This window comes from Eriocheir sinensis, chromosome 5, assembly GCF_024679095.1.
Source record: "Eriocheir sinensis breed Jianghai 21 chromosome 5, ASM2467909v1, whole genome shotgun sequence".
Taxonomy (NCBI): domain Eukaryota; kingdom Metazoa; phylum Arthropoda; class Malacostraca; order Decapoda; family Varunidae; genus Eriocheir; species Eriocheir sinensis.
Genome location: NC_066513.1, coordinates 21,478,085 through 21,498,614, shown reverse-complemented (window position 1 = coordinate 21,498,614; position 20,530 = coordinate 21,478,085). Strand labels below are relative to the sequence as shown.

Here is a 20,530-nt window from a genome sequence, read left to right as displayed (position 1 = left end):
ACCTGTCAACTAACCCTGCATGCAGACTACCACCTCAACTTCCTCCTCCCCTGGGCAGACTTTGCTCTATCTGCCTCCACTGACGATACCGACCGTACCGTAGGGTTATCACATCCATGTCGCAGAGTTTTTTCCACGGAAGGTGACCCCATGTTGCGATAACTAACTACATACTGACTGCCACGCCTCCCTCCCCTCCCCCACAGCCCCCTTAGTGGTAATGGAAATAATCTATGGATGGATTCCTCCCCGGTGAGGCGTTTTCCTCTTTGCATTGATCCTCCCCCCGCCCTCCTCGATGGTCCACTGCCTCCTGCACTTATTTACTCACTTGTTCACTCATTCGTACACTCCAGCCTCGTGTTGGCTTTTTGGTCGATATCTTTGCCTTTCATCTTATCTAAATGTTTTAAAGCTATTTATGAATGTCAATAAACAATCTATTTTCGGAACAGAAGGATACTTGTTGCATACGTAAGCCTGATCATTAACTTTTTATCCCCTTCTGCCCCTCCCCCTCAGCACCGCCCTCCACTCACACCCAGTTAAAAGTCACCTGTTCCGCAACACGAGGGAATCAATCACCACTTCCGGAGAGAAAAACGCTCTGGAGGTGGATGCATAATATAGACAGCCCAATAAAACTGGCCAAAGTCAAAGAGGAAAAAAAATATCCGTTATTAGTTTACACATTTTGTTTCAAACTTGCAGTTGTATGTTCCCTGCTTTGTGAGTCCCTTTCTTAAGAACAACGTTTTATGTCTAATTACGCCTGATAATTAAAGTTAGGACTCTGAGACGTGTTCTTCAGGTAAGCAGCCGAGATGCTCCACCTCTCTGGTTTTGGCCAGGCTCAGACTGACAAACATCGACAGTGCTAGTTGGATAGTAGGGTCAAATTACAAATACTTCCAAAATTCCCTTATTTGATTATTCTTGTGTTACTCCTTAAGCCTTTGTTTAGCCTGATATTCGTTTATTTATTAACTTCTGCATTGTATGAGACGACTTTCCTAGTGTTGTTTTTTTCCTAGGTGACCATCCATATAGCACTGTGACTGCCTTATGAGCTTTTGACAGTAAGGTGACGACAAGCCCATAAAATGTAGTCCTAAGAGCACAATCTCGGGATGAAGTGAGTTTTTGCGAAGGGGAGAGCTGCACCAAAATTAATAGATTTTTTTTAATAAGTTGCTACAAGTTTTGAACTCTTAAAACATGTAACTATGAAGACAAGTCTACTTACGAGGAAATGTTAACTCCTAGACTCGTGATACACACCATCAGCAGTATTTTTGCATGACCGCCTGATCGAGTTATCTTCCATTTATTGCATTACTAGTTTCTTTTGTTTTATTTTCCTATTATTTCACAAGATCAGAATATGAGTGTTCTGATGTCCTACTTTTATGAGTATTCCTGTCATTAGTTTCGTTTCTTTACCACCTCAGTTCTACTATGGACTTTGTTTCCTTGCCAATGCTGCAGTTTAGTTTTTGAACTTTGATACCAAGACCTAACGATTTTGCAGGTGTTTAAATTGTTCTTTTGCGACCTTTGCGAGTAGGGCTGGTAGGACGGAGGGGCAGACCAGCCACATGTACTGTCTAAACATATCTGTTGTGAAGACACAATCTGCGACTTGTGGACAGACAGATGATCATCGAACATTGTCTCTCACACGAACATGACAGAGGACCACATCATGATAGAACCTGATTAAAATGTTTGACACTCTCATCAAGAGCAGACGATACCTTTTCTTTCTTCATTGTAATAGAAATAGAAAGGGCGTCATACAAACTTTTTTCTCTTCTTTTCAACATGTCCTTGACTCTCCCATGAGTCAAGGGCGCTGAGACAAACAAACTCTACCGTAGGTCTAGTGATGACTGCCAGCAATTCTCCTACAGATAGCGACCTTCATCAAAAGATCTTATTTGTTACCCAATTTGGCCCCCGTTAGCGCTTTGCTCCTTGAATTCGGTAACGCTGAGCTCTCCCACTCGCAGCCATCACTGCCATTCCCAAGATCGTATGTGAGACCATCTACTCCCTGGGCCTGCACGATGAAGCACCGGTGTGGAAGATCATGGACCAGTATGGCAAGATCACCGTGGTTCTCTCCTGGGATCCTTCCCTCCGGGGGGACCGCCACGGTAGGTCTCCAAAGCCACTAATACCGTCAGTCACACTACAGGGAGCCTCTCCCTGTGTCTTCCACGCCGCGGTAGGTTCTGCAGCAGCGATAGGCTGTAGCTAGGGGTCCCAGGTATGGTCGGCAGTGATGGGAAGGTAAGTCACGATGGCCGGAGACACTTTGTTGTTGAACTGGAGCAGGCAGTGGATCACGTGACGGTTGGGCGAGGGAGCCTGACGACTCTTTGGTTAGTGGCGCGGTCATTGGAATTGCTTGGCAGAGGTGGAGAAATGCCAGATTAATGTTTGTAGCCATGAGATATGAGATCAGTCATCTTAGAAGCACCAGAAAAGGTAAGTATCGTTAGCAAACGCTCCGTCAGTCTAGAACGAAGATGTTCTGTACAAGGTAAGCAGCAATTATGGACCACACTGCCCCCGTGTGATCCGTCCGGCATGAGGAGCAAAGCCTCGCGCCTCCCTGGGCCGCACAGCGAGGGGCGAGGCTCTGGTGCCGGCGGGCGGAGAAGCGGGTGGGACCAACTTGCCGTCTCGTCCCCGAGCGTCACCTGTCGCGACTTGCCTTGTACACTTCTGCTGACGCTTACATTGCTCACTTGTCACCTCACTCATACACACGACTGGTGGAGTGAAATAGAGTTCCACGTATTGCTGTAGCATTGTAGTGTCCATGACCAAGGCGCGGACACCCATGTCAGTCCTTCTTCAAAAATGACTTTGCAGGGAAACCTGGGAATTCAAAGGGAACTTTTGGCCTCTGACCTTTCTCTCTCTTAGATACTGACTCATTCTTGATACAGTTTCTAAGTCGAGGTTATTTATATGACCCTGACTGTCTTAAAGGTGTATTTCTTGCTGCCAAATATTGAAGCTTCTGATCCAGTAAGATGTTCTGTGCCTCTCTGCAACTCTCTTTCTTGCCTATAGCAACGGCACGGAACTTATTATATAGCAAAATAAAACTCCTCTTGACCTTTGTTCGGTTTTGTTTTGTGTGAGGCGTGACTAGGCTGCAAGACTGTCATGTGTGTGTGTGTGTGTGTGTAATTCACCTCATGGTCTGCTGCGGGTCTCTCGAGACAGCCAGCCGTTCCCTACGGAAGAGCACAGAGCTCGTAGTACCGATCTTTGGGTAGGACTGAGACCACTCACACACAACACACCGCGAGAACGAGGTCACAACTCCTTGCCTGACGTCACGTACCTACTCACTGCTAGGTGAACAGGGGCTACACGTGAAAGAAGATAAACCCAACTTATCTTCACCCGGCCGGGGAATCGAACCCCGGTCCTTCTGGTTGTGAGCCAGACGCTCTACCTCTGAGCTACATGGCCGCCGTATGTGTGTGCGCACGTGTGTGGGTGTGGGTGTGGATGTGTGTTTGTGTGTGCGTGTGTGTGCGTGTGTGTGTGAATCTCAAATCCCCACACTTGTAACTTCATACTGCCCTCCTCTCTGTGCTCCCAGCAGCCCACACGCGCGTCTCCCTTAGTCCATTAACCTCATGGCAAACGTTTTACCTTTACAGTGTCCTCCACCTCCCCTCGGAAGCCGTCCGCCACTGCCACACGCATGATTGTAAGCGGCGTTGGGGAGAATGCCATACAGAGACATGAATACTTAGTGGCCCAGCCCTCCGCCGTCTCCACGCCCTCGCCAGCTCCCACCATCTCCTTAACCGGCACCAAGTCACCCGTTCCTGCGGCAGGTGCCACCATTCAAGCTCCCGTCGGCACTGTCACCACCATCCACCGGGACGGCAAGAAGGAGACGCTCATCAATGACATCGGTCCGGCCATCACTGCCCCTCCTCTGCCGGCCCCCTTCCACCCGGTGAGTCCACGCCAAGCCCCCTCCCGTGTGTGAGTGTATGTGTGTGTATGTGTGTGTGTGTGTGTGTGTGTGTGTGTGTGTGTGTGTGTGTGTTTGTTGGTCGTGACCCCGCATGTCCCCACGCCTCCTGACTACAGCCACCTTCCAGACACTCTGTGGGTGAACCCTTGGAGTGTTTTATCATGGCGATGAGCTGACCCCTGCAAAGTGTTTAGTTTCTGGCATATTGGCTCAAAAAATAAACATTTATCCATCTTTTTAATTACTTTATACAATAATTTACAAAATTTGAAGAGTATGATAATACACAGACCAGATGATCGACCCTAAATGTTCATGTCATTAACTAGACCACGGCCTCTTGAGGCCACGCACTAGAGACCAGCCTTGCCTGTAATAAATCTCACGTTTGCTTCACTACACAGCCTCAGACGTCCATCTCCGGCTAGAGGGGTGTCGGCCGGCACGACGCCCGGCGGGCAGTACTTGTTAACCGTGTGACCGTAATGGTATTGCCTGATTCACTGGTTCTCGGTATCAGCTGGAAATTTGGTTTTAGTAGTAGTGTTCAACAATAGAATCTTGCATTATCCTTAAATATTAGACAAATCAAAGCTGCAGTAAAAAGCTGACTCACATGTTCGACCAAGTTTGGTCTGTCATAAAAAATAAGACTGATTCAATTGGCTCGCTCAGAAGGACGCCGCAGACACACGCCAAAATCGTGACTGAACCATGCCAATGAAACACTTTGGAGATGGGATACCGTCCATTGGTTATTCCCAGCCAGTCATTCTGTTGGTTGAGTGTGACATGCCACCGTCCGCCTCCTCTGTCCCTCCGTGTGCTGTAGTGTAACTGTTGGTATACCTTTGTTCTCGTACGAGCCTATTCTTCCTCCTCTTGTTAGTGTTGTGCATGCGCAGTGACCACCTTGACCTCCACCTTAGTCTGTGTTTGTGACTCAGTCTGTGTAGCGAGGGTGTTGCATGCACAGCGGCGCGGTAACCCGTGGCCGGGGCAGTGGAGGGCGCGTCCGCCCCGGCGCCTCGTGCACAAACCCCTGTCCAGGATAACGCGGTCATCACGCGACTTTGCTGCGGGTCTTCTCACTCCACTTAGTTTATTCTGAATATACTATTTTCTAATATGTTTCCTTAACTTTTTGTATAGGTTTTGGATTTGAATATATATATATATATATATATATATATATATATATATATATATATATATATATATATATATATATATATATATATATATATATATATATATGCACACACAGGCAGATTTCAATTACTTATCGAAGTATACAAGAACTCGTTTCACAAGGTCCTTTAAGTTTAAGTTTACTTAGCCACGTCTTGCTGTATAGCTTGCTTCATTAGTACACTGGCAGTAGTACTCGTATGGTTACAATGTTACACGAAGGAATCTCTCATGTAAATCGCACGATGTGTCAGATTCCCTACGCTCAGGGCGTCAAAGGGCGTGACCAAACCCTCCCCCAGGCAGCTCCTGCACGCCTGGGCTGCGAGACTCGGTGGCCCTGGGCGCCCCGCGTACTCACCTCACTCCTCGGATCACTATTGGAGCCACGGTCATACCGCACAAATTTGCATCCCCTTGAAGCAGGACACTGGAAATTATCCTTTACATTATTTTGCGTTTCCAAAGTCACTCAAGAAAAATGACGAGTCGATGCTCGACCTGACCTATAAAAAAAACGAGAGACGAGAAAAACTTGAATAGAAGGTGGAGGTGGCAGTGTGAGGTGCGTGGCAAGGGAGGAGGAAAGGCAAACGTAGGCAACAAAAAATCAAAAAGTTTATCCCTGATTGGACTCCAATTTCTTAACATTTCCTCCTTTATGAACACACTGAAAGAAAATGGACGTGATGGTGGCATGACACCCGAGACCCAACACACTCAGACACTTGCCGGTGTGTGTCAGCGGTCACTGTCCCTGAGTAAAATGATTTAAAGAAAGGGAGGAAGGACGCCGAATTGCCCAAGAACCATGTGCACTGTCCGAATGAGGAATGTCACGTTCAAGGCTACGAAATGTGTCAGCCACGTACTAGCTTGATGAGTCCCCTTGAGTCCGACCCTCATAGCTGTTTGGATTTTGCGGTGTGTATGTATGTGTGTCCCTCATCCCTGTCCTGGAGGCGAGGGTCAGTTGTTAGTGATATCATTCCCCCGCTTCTGGTATGAGGTGACCCTTAAAGTATCTGAATGTTGTCATGTTGCCAAAGTTTGTCCTGCAGGTCACCCTCCCGTGCTGTGAGTGCGTGGGGGGCGTAGGGGAGGTGTGCGTGGCGAGGCCTCTAGGGGTCCCTCACATAGTGCTTGTTGTGGTGGTCTGAGGCTGGATATTATGATCAGCTGGCAGCCGCTTAAAGAATTAATAGCACCTCGTGGTGTGCTGCCAAGTGTATTGATACGTATCCGGTACATTGCAGGGTACTGTGATAAACCACGACAGCGAGCACCAAGGTTCCTTCATGAGCAGCAGTTCTGGGGCGGCGGCGGTGGTGGGCCGCCTCTCCCGCCAAGGGTCATCAGTGGAGTCGTCACACTCGGCGACTGTGCACGTCCACACGCCGGAGTGTTGCATACACGGGCACCCACACACCCCGCAGCCCCGCCCCCGAGCCTCCCCCACCAACGACCAGTCCGAGTGTGACTTCCACTGCTGTTCGCTGCACGAGGAGGGCGGCCGCATCCAGGCAAGTCGACATCACCTGCACCACCACCACCAACAACCACCCCAACAACAACAACAACAGCAGCAACAACAACTACAACCACAACATTTGCATCACCCTCAACAAGGACAAAAGGTGCACGAACAACCAATACAACAGCATCAGTATCTGCAGCAGCAACAGCTGCAACAACAGTTTCAGCAACAGCTGCAACAGCAGCAGTTGCAGGAACAGCAACAGCAGCGACAGCAGCAGCAGCGTCAGTCTGTCTGTCAAATTCACGACCAACCCTGCAACTGCTGCTGAGTCGCACCACTTGATAGGATCCCCGCGCCGGGACTCTGGTGGAGCGCCGGGCGCCGCCGCCCCCGCGCTCCACCAGCCGCCGCCGCCGCCGGTGCTCTCGCCGGGTGCCGCGGCTGCCCGACGTCGCCTTTGCTCAACATTCTCACTCTATACAACCTTGTTAGTCAGAATGGCTTAGTTTGCTACCTAGTTCAAAAGTTTCGGCAACGCGCCGCGTTCACTGCCATACAATTAATTAATTAATTATTCCTCGTTAGTGTTGCCAAAGCCGAGTCTCCCGAGCAGGTCCTCCAGGCCTGCCGGGCTCCTCGCCGGTGCCAAGTTGCAGCGTTTAGATATTAATTAGTATCCAATTGGCAAGTAACTACATGAATATGTTGTGAAATTCAAATAAAAATCCTGCTTTTATTCGTGTAAGTCGACGTTGCCCCGTCGCTTCCATGGCCCGTGGCAGGCCGCTTCGGGACGCGCCCAGCACTGCCACCCGGGCCCCTGATGGGCCTCTCTGTACATACTACAGATCAGGCAGTTTTTATATCGACCAGTAAAAGTAGTTTCAAGTGTTTGACGTTAAAGAACATCGTACTTCTAAAGCCAACTTTCTTCGTAAGCAATTAGGTTAGATTGAGCAACTTTGTAGTCAAATCTTGTAAATTCAAACGCTATTTTGACAGTACGATTAATCCAGACTGCCACATAGACGGTCTAGGATGAAGGTATTTCCTTGCCATAGATGGAGCCGAGCAGGAAGGAAAGAAGTCAAGCAGGCAAGAGGGAAATCAGGCTGACGCTGCATCGCCGCGCTGAGGGGCGCCGTCTATGCCTCGTATAACACGCTAAGGAGATCAGCTGACACTTGCTGACAGAGTTACAGTCTGAACTCCACACATTAGGCCAAGGTGTTCCCTGCAGTGATACTGGGAGCAGGGGCAGCAGGTGTGGCTGACGCGGCGCTCACCCACCAGTCAATGAAGCCTTCCAGTTACCTTCAGCAAAGGCGAACAGTTATAATCCTTCGGTTACTAAACTTTACCGTTTGAAATGGCACTTTACTTTGTCTCGCTTGAACTCTAAAGATTCCTTCACATACTTAGTTTTCTATATCTGAACTTGATGAAATAGAGAAAAAATGAAAAATTAATATAATGAACGTTATACGCGATTTTCGAATATTATACTTAGGAGGAGTTTCATATTTGATTAAGATATAATAATAGTGGTAAAGATTATTGCTATTGCTATCATAACTATCATTATTATTATTATTATTATTATTATTATTATTATTATTATTATTATTATTATTATTATTATTATTATTATTATTATAATGGTCGTTCATTTTTTATAGGAAAAATCACAAACAAGTTGTCATTAATTGCATAACTTAAAGAGAGAAACGCCGAAGAAAAATACATATGCAAAAATAAAATGAATATACATAATGCGCTGAAGTTACGAGATTTGACTAGACGGTGTAGTAAACTAAGGCGAGGACGAGTGGTAATGACTCGCGGTGCCCTGGTGTCACGCCGCGGCGCTAGAGAGGGAAAAGTGTGCTCGCCAATTCATACGCGCCCGAACAAGCAGAACTCATAACAGAAATAAGACCACTACTGGATATTGAGCTTGAGTGTGAAAATGAAATATTGCCAAAGTAAAGTCTAGTGAAAACTATTTTGGGAATAGAGCATTTTCCTTCCTCAGCTCATTTTCCAGAGTTTTTCCATGATGTGAGTTCCCACTGGAAGGGTGCGTGTGAATTGGCGACCACACCTTAGTCATGCTGTCTTGAAGGAATGCATAAGTGTTTGCCTCTGAAAGTATCTTATCACTGCCCGGGGGAGGAAAGTATACCTATCTATGTGTTCTCTTAGGATCGTAAGGTTCTGGGCCCCTGTGAATCACGCCCATTGGGTTACTGACTTGCTTTGCCTCCTCCTATTGACTGACTGCCTATCATACCTCTTGAATAATGCATTGTTCGGTGTTGCATATACTCTAGCTTCTACGGGGATGAGGAGAGTGAGCACCTGCACCCATTGTTCTGTCATCCACGCGGCGGCCAACCCTCCACTTTACCCGCCATCAAACTCACTAAACTTTTCGTACTTAATGCAAACCAAGCGAAAAAAAAAATGTCATTAGTATATTATACACCCCTAACCCACGCCCTATTAAACCCTCACTTTCCATTGGGTCGAAAGCCCAATGAAAAAAAAAATTGCCGGTTAGAGAAGTCGTTTAATGGAGACTCAAATTAATATAATGTTGTCCATATGTTTCCCACTTCCCGTATGCACTGCCTCACCTTTTGCTGCAGCTGATATTTTTTCACCTGTGTACCAGCTGTCCCCACTATCAAACTTCTTTTTTTGCTTAACGTAAACTACACAAAAAAAGAAATGACGGGAATGTTATGCAGCCTCGTATATAATCCGCTTCACCTGCTGTCACACCTGATGTTACATACCTGTTCCGCAGTTTCCCCCGCCACTAAACTCATTATTTTTTTCTTCCTTAACGTAAACTAAGGGGAAGAATATTGCCTTGATGTTTTGCACCCTCGTGTCTGCCTCACCCCATTGTTACAAGCGCTATTCTCACCTGCGAGGCAGCCCACCTGTGCCCCGCCGGACACAGGTGGGGCAGGTGCAGACGCCGTGCTCACTGTCTCATCCCGTGACTCGCATGCCGCCCTCACCCACAGCCACCTTTGCCTCTAAAACTTCTCAAATATTGTCTTACGTGTCAATAGTTTTCTGAGCGAATTTAAGTTGTTTATCATAGTTTGGTTTTCCTTAAATTTGCTTCTTTGTTCACGTAACTAAGGTTACCTAAGGAATGTTTTTTATACAAATATCTGCTACTCTGTTTCATTTAACACTTCAAGTTTTATGACACCTTTGCCAGTACCTACCTTTCAAACACACTAATCTTCATTAGCATACACTTTTAATTGACCCACTGTTATGATGAGCTTCGAACTAACACTCTCATGGCTTCACATCCCCATATACTGATAAGGATATAGAATGACCTTTTAGTAATACGACAAAAAATGATAATAGCAACTTTTAAGTCAATGTTTGGACAGTGTTTTTTGTAAGAGCAATGTTAGACACAAATTTTCTAGGAGCTGTAACCCTCCGTTCCTTTAGGAGCTTAGAAGCATAGGTACATAAGCCCGCCTAGGATTAGTAGTTACAAAGCGCTGGTACGTGTAGGTAACCACGGCTTATTGTGATATTTGTAGCAATGTTTTGGACTCTTTTGCTGCGACTTATTAGGAAGTGCGTGTAGTGATGTCTTGGGTTGATAGAGCTTGCAGTTTCCCTTTGCAAAATGCTGTGAGGGGTCATGGTAATTATGCCCTGGGTTAGTAGACGTTCCAGTTACCCTCGCAAAGGGTGGCAGTAACGTATCTTTTATTGTGACTGAATTTCTTCGCAGTGCTGATGATTTGTTTGGCGCGTGTTTTGGTTTCGCTGTGGCATCGTCTTGGCTGCTGTGTGGCATGTTAGCCGTGTTTGCTGTGGGGCGCTTGGCTGGGCTGAAGCGTAGAGCGAATCAAAGGAGGAGAGGCGTGTGTCTTTGTTCAAACATTAGGATTATCGCCGTTGCCGTGGATTTTGGTGTATTGGTGTTTTGTCCATTTCCATGTGTGTGGATGCAAAAAGACTGCGTCTTCAATTCAATCTGTTGTACTCAAGGTAGAGATTCGAGTTTTTTGTTCATTTGATTCAGAAAGAATTCCCATCGATGTAACAGATGAAAATAATGGGGCTTCGATTCTATCAGTTGCATCTCTAAGATAGTCATGAAGATTTTTTCATACGATCAGTTCCAAGAGGAATCGTTCAAAAGTAGGCATTAGTTCACTAATATGTGAAGGATGAGAAAAAACTCCGGAGTCGATTCCATCAGTTGTACTTTTATGAGATTCGTGATATTTTCTTTTCGAAAGTCACTCAAGAGGACCGTTCAGCAGTGGACGTTGCTTCAGTCAGTGATGACGAGGCGCTGTACAAAGTCACGGGTGGGTCTGGGAGAGTATCAGCTCGGGGTCGATTTTTATAAGTTAATTTGATCATTCTTCAATCTTCTCCTAGTCCAAGTTAGCATGTAGGGTGGTGGCAACGTCCCCTGATGAACCTAAGTAAACAAAATAAACTCTTAAGAGACCATTAATTTTATCTCCATGAAACGTCTTTACGATTATTTGGAGAAGCCTCTCTTTCTCCACGCTCGGGTTGACCACTAGCCTCGGGTGTGTTGTCTCGTGGAATTTTCATTTCGCTTCTGTGGTCACTAAATAGTCGGGTTCTGTTTGTGAGTCAGCTAGAAGCAATCCACACACACACTTTCAATATATTATCTGGGGAGATATCTCTCTCTTCTCTTTCGTTGATGACTAACCCTGGCTTGTGTTATCCAGTGGAGTGTTTAGTTCATTTATGTGGATATTATAAATATTTGTGAGCCCGCCAGACGCAGTCCACACGCCCTTGTCTCCTTCTTAGTCCCGCTTTCCCTTTGGCTGAAGCTCTGGGGACAGGTGAGCTTGAAAACTTAGCCCAGATGAAACAGGTGAACAGAAAAAGGTTGACAGTTAAAACGAGACTATGGTCAATCAGGGATATAAAAAAAGGAAAAGGTTTGTGTTATGTTTTTAGATCTGTTCTCACCATCCCTAACTTTCTTTTACTTGCTTCCTAAAGTAGCAGGTGTGTTTTGGCCTACCTTTGTGTGTTAGGCTATTTGTGTGTTTATAATATGTCGACTGAAAGTACGTGTATGTAGTCCTGCATCACCTCCCTCATTTAGTGTTGTGCTCCCGCCAAACACGTGCAAGTCATGGCTGCTTCTGCATGTTAGCAATAAACACTTAGCTTTTTTATTTAGCACCCGAGATGAAGTGTTGCCTAGCATAGTCTCAGCTGGTTATTCTGTACCTCAGCGAGCTTTTCCACAGGACTTGTTGTCGTTACCTGCAGAGTAGCATTTAGTCGATAATGAGGAAGATCTGACAATGGAACATTTTTCCTTCTTCCCTCCCTTCACTTTTTTTGACAGGACATGCGTAGTTTTATGGAATATGTGTAAAATTTGAGAGCACAGTGATGACCTAGTGTACACACGCTCACGTTTCATTATTTAGTTAAACTCGCCAAAAAGAAGTACATGTACCGTTAATCCGGAACATTAGCACAGTTTTATTATTTTTGCCACTGACGCAGACTGAGCATCGCATGGAGCTCTGTGCCTGGCCGTCACTGAGTTGCTTGTTCGTACCTTCTCCTGAGTGATTGGCTTTAGAGCGTTGACGTAGGTGTTGTGGGCAACAAGTTCATCACTTCGAGTCCCCCCAAACACTAGCTGACCGCGTGACCCACACTTAGGAGTAAGCAATACATGTTGTTGACTTGCCTGCCACCCGCTGCGTGGACGACCCTCGCGTCGCCGCCAGCCCCAGAACACTCAGTAATGTAGCTTCGGTCCAGCAGTAGTTTGTTTGGTTTCCTCGAGATAAGAAGTAGCGGTGCTGACATTGCGAATGAAGCTTACCTCCTGCATATATATATATATATATATATATATATATATATATATGTATATATATATATATATATATATATATATATATATATATATATATATATAAATATATATATATATATATATATATATATATATATATATATATATATATATATATATATATACATATATAAATGTATACATATATATATATATATATATATATATATATATATATATATATATATATATATATATATATATATATATATATATATATATATATATATATATATATATATATATATATATATATACATATACACACACACACACACACACACACACACACACACACACACACACACACACACACACACACACACACGGCCCGGTAGCTCAGGGGTAGAGCGTCTGGCTCACAACCAGAAGGACCGGGGTTAGATTCCCCGGCCGGGTGAAGATAAGCTGGGTTTACCTTCTTTCACGTGTAGCCCCTGTTCACCTAGCAGTGAGTAGGTGCGCGACGTCAGGCAAGGAGTTGTGACCTCGTTGTCGCGGTGTGTTGTGTGTGAGTGGTCTCAGTCCTACCCAAAGATCGGTACTACGAGCTCTGTGCTCTTCCGTAGGGGAACGGCTGGCTGTCTCGAGAGACCCGCAGCAGACCAAGAGGTGAATTACACACACACACACACACACACACACACACACACACACACACACACACACACACACATATATATATATATATATATATATATATATATATATATATATATATATATATATATATATATATATATATATATATATATATATATATATATATATATATATAAAGACGCAGGCCAGAATACTGCCGTACACGAGCAAGCGCTGCTCGTCTGTCCCTTGTAGTTGTACAGAGGATTAGTGAGTAGTTGTTTAGCTGTTTTATAAACTAAATGCTACATCAGTGGTGCTATAAACACTTGCATGAATCCACGTAGGTAGAGTAAATACTTTGAGACAATAAAAAAAAAACTTTTGATCAGCCGGACACAGCAGCAGCATCTCGTAGGGACACGCTGGACGAGACAGACTAACTAGGACACTGAACGTGACGCCGGTACACTTCCCCCGCGGGACTGTTGCCGAGACCCTCGCGCCCGGCGAGAGGCACCGAGGCCACGCTCGGCTGAGGGCGACTGGAGGCAGCTGCTTAGGTGTGGGGAAGGAGAGTCGGGGATTGTCAGTAGGCTGCGGCGCGTTCTGCCACACAGGGACGCGCACCATGCCGTCAGCTGATTCTCAGACAGTAAAATTGGTACGGGCGTCACAGTGACCACCAGTAGCATTTAATTTTTAATGGGATAGTGTCGAATTTTTACTAGTCTCTCTCTCTCTCTCTCTCTCTCTCTCTCTCTCTCTCTCTCTCTCTCTCTCTCTCTCTCTCTCTCTCTCTCTCTCTCTCTCTCTCTCTCTCTCTCTCTGACACACACACACACACACACACACACACACACACACACACATACTTTGCCCTTTCGTAATATAGTGGTTAGCAAGCCTAGCTACGAATTCAAGGGCCCGGGTTCGAATCCCGGACTGGGCAGTCGGCGCACAGCTCACCCAGCTGTTCATCCTCCCTTTCGGGCTGGTCCATAAATGGGTACCTGGGGAAACCTGGTGAACGTAAACTGTGGTAACTCAGATGTCACACCTGCCCTGTGTCTCGGTTTAATGGGTTCTTCCCCACCACAGGGTCAAGGACCAAAGAGACAGAGATAAACACCGAGGCCACGCGCAGCTGTAGCGTATGCCCTCTTCTTACCCCATTTTTTCCACTTTCTCGCTTCATACCTTCCCTTCTTATAGTTTCTTTTTTACTTAATGGCATTAGGATCTTATCATTTCCAGTTGAATAAAGGGGAATAAACAGGATCGAGTCGTCCTCAAAACAAGCAGCTGAACAGTGTCCCAGAACGGCAGGGGTGATTACAATTAGGCTTCAGATTAAGCTCGCGCGCTTGTGTGATTACATTGTGTTCCATGCAGCATGCTTCGTATTTTATATATATATATATATATATATATATATATATATATATATATATATATATATATATATATATATATATATATATATTCATTATCATTAACTTATCTAAATACCGTAATACCTTGAAAAGGAAATGTTCAGGGAGAAAAATAATGACTAGTCTTGCTTGGGGTTGGGATGGCAGGCACCTCCCTCCTCCTTTGATGTATTTTTGAACAATATAATTATTCATTCAATCAACTCGCAGGGGAAAAAAATCAGGGAGTGACTGGCTGAGCGTTGAGGGACTAGTCTTCCGATCATGGGTACTTTAAAGAACGTATTGTTCCTCTTAGTATGATTGCAATAGCAACAGCGGCGGCGTTAGATACAGTACCATCCCTGACCCTCTGGTATGATCCTTAAAACTCGCTAGTACAACACAATACAAAACTACAAACGAAGTTTCACACTGAGGCTCAAATTGCCATTACAAAAGTCTTGAACTAAGTTAGATAAAAAAAGAAAAAAAACGTTTCACAACGAGACTGTCGAAATGTAAATTATATTTGTAACTATAACTTGCTTAAACAATAGAACACGAACCAAAAATTACACTGAGAGACTGGCGAAATGATCAAATTCATTATACAACGTTTGAACTCACTAAAATGGCAGAATGCAAATCAAATCTCACACCGAGAAACTGACTGAGACATAATTTGCAATGATGTCATGTTTGAAAGGGAAGGTAAACATATCAGCGTTCAGGATGTATTGTACCCTACGTATCGGTGCCGGGTGTTGCCTCATGTGAATGTTTGTGTGTCATGACGTACTAGCTAAGGTATGTTCGCCAGTCCGTATGCACCCTTCCATTAGTACTCAAGAAAGAAAAACTACCTCGGAAAATTATTGAGCTTCAGTATAAAGATCAAATGCTTTCAAACGTAAGATTAGTTATGATACTTTATTTTAGCAAATTTTCAATTTTATAAGTCTCTCCAATTTTCCCGGGAAGTTTTCTTTGTCCCGACACGAGTACTTGATTGGATCGGTGCACCAGCTGTCCAACATACGCCACACTCCTACCACTCCTGCGGCGTTTTGGTGCTTCAACACTGGTGTGCTTTAAGTCTGTATAACTAGAAATAATGATACTGATAACGATACGCTTTAAGTCTTAACAGTAAAGAATGTAATATAAGTAGAGTAAGAAACTGAGGCGGAGAATACATCTGACAGTGATGTCGAAATGAACTGTCCATCCTATCGATCTGTGTGTGTGAGTGCGCGCGTGTGTGAATGTGTGTGCATATATAAATGTGTGTGCGTGTGCGTGTGTGCGTGTGTGTGCAGAGACCAGGATGTGTCACAGTAGCTGACTTTGCTTGGCTACCCAGCACGTGCTAGCTTAATTATCACCCTATTGCTAACTCTTATCTAAATAATGGCTTTAGTTTACGGCGACACGAGACCTCGAACAGGACATTAAAATGTTTAGACATCCACTGAGCAAAACAAAATGGCTACAGAAACAGAAAATATGTTCATGCAGTTTCAGGCAGGGTAAAAGTTGCTTGGGTTGTGAGTAGGATAAGCCGCTCCAACATTCCAAAGTTCATCAGATTTACATCAGAAGTAGATACATCAACAGATACATACAAAGAAGGGAAAGGGATTGTTTGCTTATTTTGTTTTTTGTATTATCTGTTATTCAATGACTGTGCTTAGGATCACAATTTAAGGTCATTTGTGAGTGTGTAGGTTATTTTGAACGTAGTTGTTAATAGTTTCGGTGTACACTTTCCAGGAAGGGTTTTGTGGGTGTAATGGGAAGGTTTGAAACACGAACATTACCTGTCTCTTGAGGGGTGTAGAAAGGGATCAAACTTGATCTTTTAAAACTTTAACCGCGTATGAAAATTGTTAGTGCACAGTAGGACAAAAGTTATGCAAAACATCTCTGTTACGTCATGTCAAGTTTTGTTTCTAATCCAGTACTGAATGGAAATTTTATTTTGTTTAGCAGAAACAATTAGCTTTACCCAAAACACTATTACCATAGTCCAGCTTCAGATCTGTTTGACTCGGGCTGATTATCTCTAGAGGTTTGGACATATCTATGTTCTCCTTTGATAGTTTTCTTAAACCCACGAATGTAGTTATTTTTATTATGTTCCATGTCACATTTTGTTATTCTGTTTGCATCTCAACCTAAGTGCGAGGTGTGTGCATGAGACGAAGCCTTCTCCTGGAAAGTTACCCCAACACAGTAGGTCCACAACGCCCTCGGCCAACAGGCTCTGGCTAAAGCCCTCTCTCTTGTTGCTTCCTTTCACTTGCCGTCTGATGTTGGTTGTCGAGAGAACCCGAAACAAGCGAGCCGATGTGACCCCCAATGGCCCCATGATTCACCTCTGCTTCGCTAAATTAGGTAATTTTTGTCCAAGACTTCCCACCAAGAAGCCGACATTGTGGGGCAGCCAGCACAGCTGATACTGTTGTTGTTACTAGGGTTTGTTTGCTTCTGTCATCATGGCTATCCATATTGTTAACCTCAAAGATGAAGTAGTTGTATATTAACTCTATATTTTCATACATCGAATTGAAACTTGTGAAATCAGCTGGCGTCAAAGCCTCGGCCTGGCGCGGCTTTCTCCACAAGAAAGATGTTCCACAAAAATACTTTTCCATGACCATGTGCTCAGGGTAACAAGCCTCTGATGTTGAGCTAATTTGCTGAAGGGTGCAGAACTGCCGTGAGACTTCTCCCATTTTCATAATCCTCATGTGAAATTCTTATTTATTTCATAGTTTCTGGCTTTGTTTAGAAATATCAGTTTGTAGCCCCAACATGTCGGCAAACCCTTGGATTCCTTTGCCTGTGATCCATACTTTACTGTCTTGTCTGTAGTTCAGCATGTGAATGGTTGGTGTGTCACGAACGAGGCCACAGCCCAAGATAGGGGCCACAGAAAGGCTTGTGCCAGTGCCTGTCGCCATCACAAGCTTGAGGTTGTAGTTCTTATAAACAGTAAGATAACTACCACCACACGTCTCAGCCCCATCAGACTTAATCCTCGCGTTGTGTTGCAGGTACAGAAAACAACGTCCCCGATTCAAGAGGGGGACAGACGACCAGTCCATTACCAAAGCCCTGGAGCCAAGGGACAGCCGTCAGGAGCCACAGGAGTGCAACAGAAGGGCGGAAGCCACGTGCGTTTCGTTACTGACCCGCGGTCGTCCAGCATCGAGAAGCAGAAGGTGGAGCCAGAGAGCTCAGAGTCCGAGACGGAGAACACTACAAACGACGAGGAAGCACACACAACCGAGAAATTCCTCCTGCTCATAGACCAGCTTTCCGTCGACACGAAGAAGCACCTCTCCATCAAGGACATTGGGGTCATCCTCGATCGACTATCTTCCAAAATAGTTGACGTAGAGAAATTAGATCGTGAAATAGAAGAGGAAGATTGTTTCAACTGGACAATCAAAGCTACAATCCGCGGTGATACACTTAGAGAACTTGGAGTAGTCTACAATGGCCACTACTACTCCATTAGTGAACATCCGGGCTACGGCCAGAAGAAAGAGGAGGAGGAGGAGGAGGAGGACCCAGCAGACGATAAGGAAGTAGAAAAAGAGCCCGTCTGAATATTTGCACTGTGTTTATTGGACAAACTTATTTTTGGTTCGTTGTCAATAAGGCCAAGGTTTAGAGTGACGCTTTCGACAAACAGTTTCAGTTTTTTGTCGAAAAGTTATATGCTGTTGGCTAATACAGGGTGTGCGTGCTACAGTGAAGAATGTCAGGAGCGTTAGACTAGTGTTGAGTGACTGAGTGCAACTTTTTTCAAGAGTTCCCCCTTACACTTGCAACAAAGCGACTCGTCATCCCCGATAGCAGCACGGCCCCACCACCGCCCTTGTTTCTAGTGTACATAGGCAGGAGGAGGCACTGCGACCACCGATGCCGCGTGAGAGGCACTGGTCGACTCCCAAATGTCCCGCCAGGTAGGTGACGCTGGCTCAGGTATTGTTCAAGAACACTTAGTGAATAAGCTCCTCCCCGACACATCCTGCAAGCATTCTAATGTATTACGCCCCTAAACGAGGGCTTGTCATATACACAATAAGGTTGAATGACATGAATAAATTGAAGGGAGAGGGAACTTATTCTCAAGACTGGTAAAGAACCACTATGATTTATGTCTAAAAAAAACTTGCAGAAACTCGTGTTTAAAATTCAAAAGAAAGTTATATTCATGTTAAAACATCAAAAGATATGAATACATATTATTGACGTTTTACGAAGTATCCTCTCCATCTTGTTTCAGAGCCTATCACGCTTGTATTTAGAAGACAATCGTCGAGCTACCCTGCAGGCAGGCTTTAGCGTAGCTTCTGACCATCGCACGTCACTTGTTACATGGACACAGATGCGAAGAGTTCGAGTCAACTCCCCAGCGCAGCAACCCATCACCCACCGGGAGTCTTCGCTGGCGGCGTGGTGGTCGAGCAGGGCCGAAAGGTGTCTGCTGGAGGCACCGAGAAGGCTGAGCGAGGCGCGCGAGGGCAGGACAAGGGAGGAACGTGTCTTGGAGGTGATGTCTGGCCCGGCAGCCCCTACTACCTACCTACACGCCATACCAGAGACTGGGCATCGTGGAGTGTTGCAAATAACACATGTGGCACTGATATATCTATCCTACTATGGATTACAAACTCACCGAAGCTGGGGATGTTTCTAGAACTTGAGTTTATACAAGCACATAAGAAAACAAAGTAAAACTATATTTTAATCCCGTAAATTTAACGTGAATAAATGATGTACACGTGTGCCAAGTTGACACAAAGTACAGTGTGGGTGTTGGAATACTACAGAAGGATATGCTCAAAACCAGTGTGTAAAGAAGCCCCGTTGCAATGAATTTATTAGAAGTTCTCGATAACACTACTATTATTATACGAGTACGTTATCGAAACAGCAGTGACGTTTTAGCTCTTTGAAGAGTGACATGTACTTTTTATACCACTTGATGGCCCCAAGACGAGGCAGCCGGGAGGCGAACAGCGCCGTCGGGAAGCAGCCCCGCTCTCCTCAAGCCACGAGTCTTAAAGCCTCCACGCCCACCCGTCACCCTGTCACCCCGATTTTCCTTGTTGTGAATAAGAAAAAAACATTAGAAACTGTTGGAGGGTTTAAGCAAGCGACTCGGGCTTGCGATGGAGGGCAGGCAAGTGCAAGCAAGTGTGTGCGTGCGAGTGTGCGTCACCTAAGTGAGGAACGAGACGTGCCATTTGGTCTGACGGAGAGGAGGGGCGTCTCGGTGCCCATCGCAAGCGCTGTGCCTTCCAATCATGTACACTGAAAGCAATTTTGTTTCCTTAGATGAGGAACTGCGCTTGGACAAACGTCAATGTCTGTCGGTATGCCCGCCGTGCATAATTTTTTTGGTGCAAGTTTTGTGCATCTGTGGAGAGATTAGGGATGTGGGCCTTTGACGAGACTGTCCAAAGGAAGGCTGCTCAGTCTCCCCCCGAATCTTGTGGACAATTTGAATTACGGACATTTACCGAGTGTTACAGTAAATAAGTGACACCTCGAACTGAGTTATATATATATATATATATATATATATATATATATATATATATATATATATATATATATATATATATATATATATATATATATATATATATATATATATATATATATATATATATATATATATATATATATATATATATATATATATATATATATATATATATATATATATATATATATATATATATATATATATATATATATATATATATATATATATATATATATATATATATATATATATATATATATATATATATATATATATATATATATATATATATATATATATATATATATATATATATATATATATATATATATATATATATATATAT

The 20,530-nt window shown here is 44.4% G+C and overlaps 1 protein-coding gene across 6 annotated transcripts in view; it reads left to right on the top strand.

The window, feature by feature from the left end:
• LOC126985177 (atrophin-1-like) overlaps positions 1 to 20,186 on the top strand; it is a 37,053-nt gene extending 16,867 nt beyond the window's left edge. For 4 of the 6 annotated variants that reach the window (XM_050839735.1, XM_050839758.1, XM_050839751.1 and 1 more), the window contains 5 exons: positions 2,013 to 2,159; positions 3,690 to 3,994; positions 6,463 to 6,843; positions 17,675 to 18,592; positions 18,916 to 20,186. In XM_050839735.1, the coding sequence (XP_050695692.1) occupies positions 2,013 to 2,159; positions 3,690 to 3,994; positions 6,463 to 6,843; positions 17,675 to 18,232 (1,391 nt within the window). In that variant the 3' untranslated portion in view covers positions 18,233 to 18,592; positions 18,916 to 20,186. The remainder of the gene's footprint in view (positions 1 to 2,012; positions 2,160 to 3,689; positions 3,995 to 6,462; positions 6,844 to 17,674; positions 18,593 to 18,915) is intronic. The other 2 variants (XM_050839767.1, XM_050839778.1) reach the window with 2 other exon arrangements.
• The last annotated feature ends 344 nt before the right edge of the window (positions 20,187 to 20,530 follow it).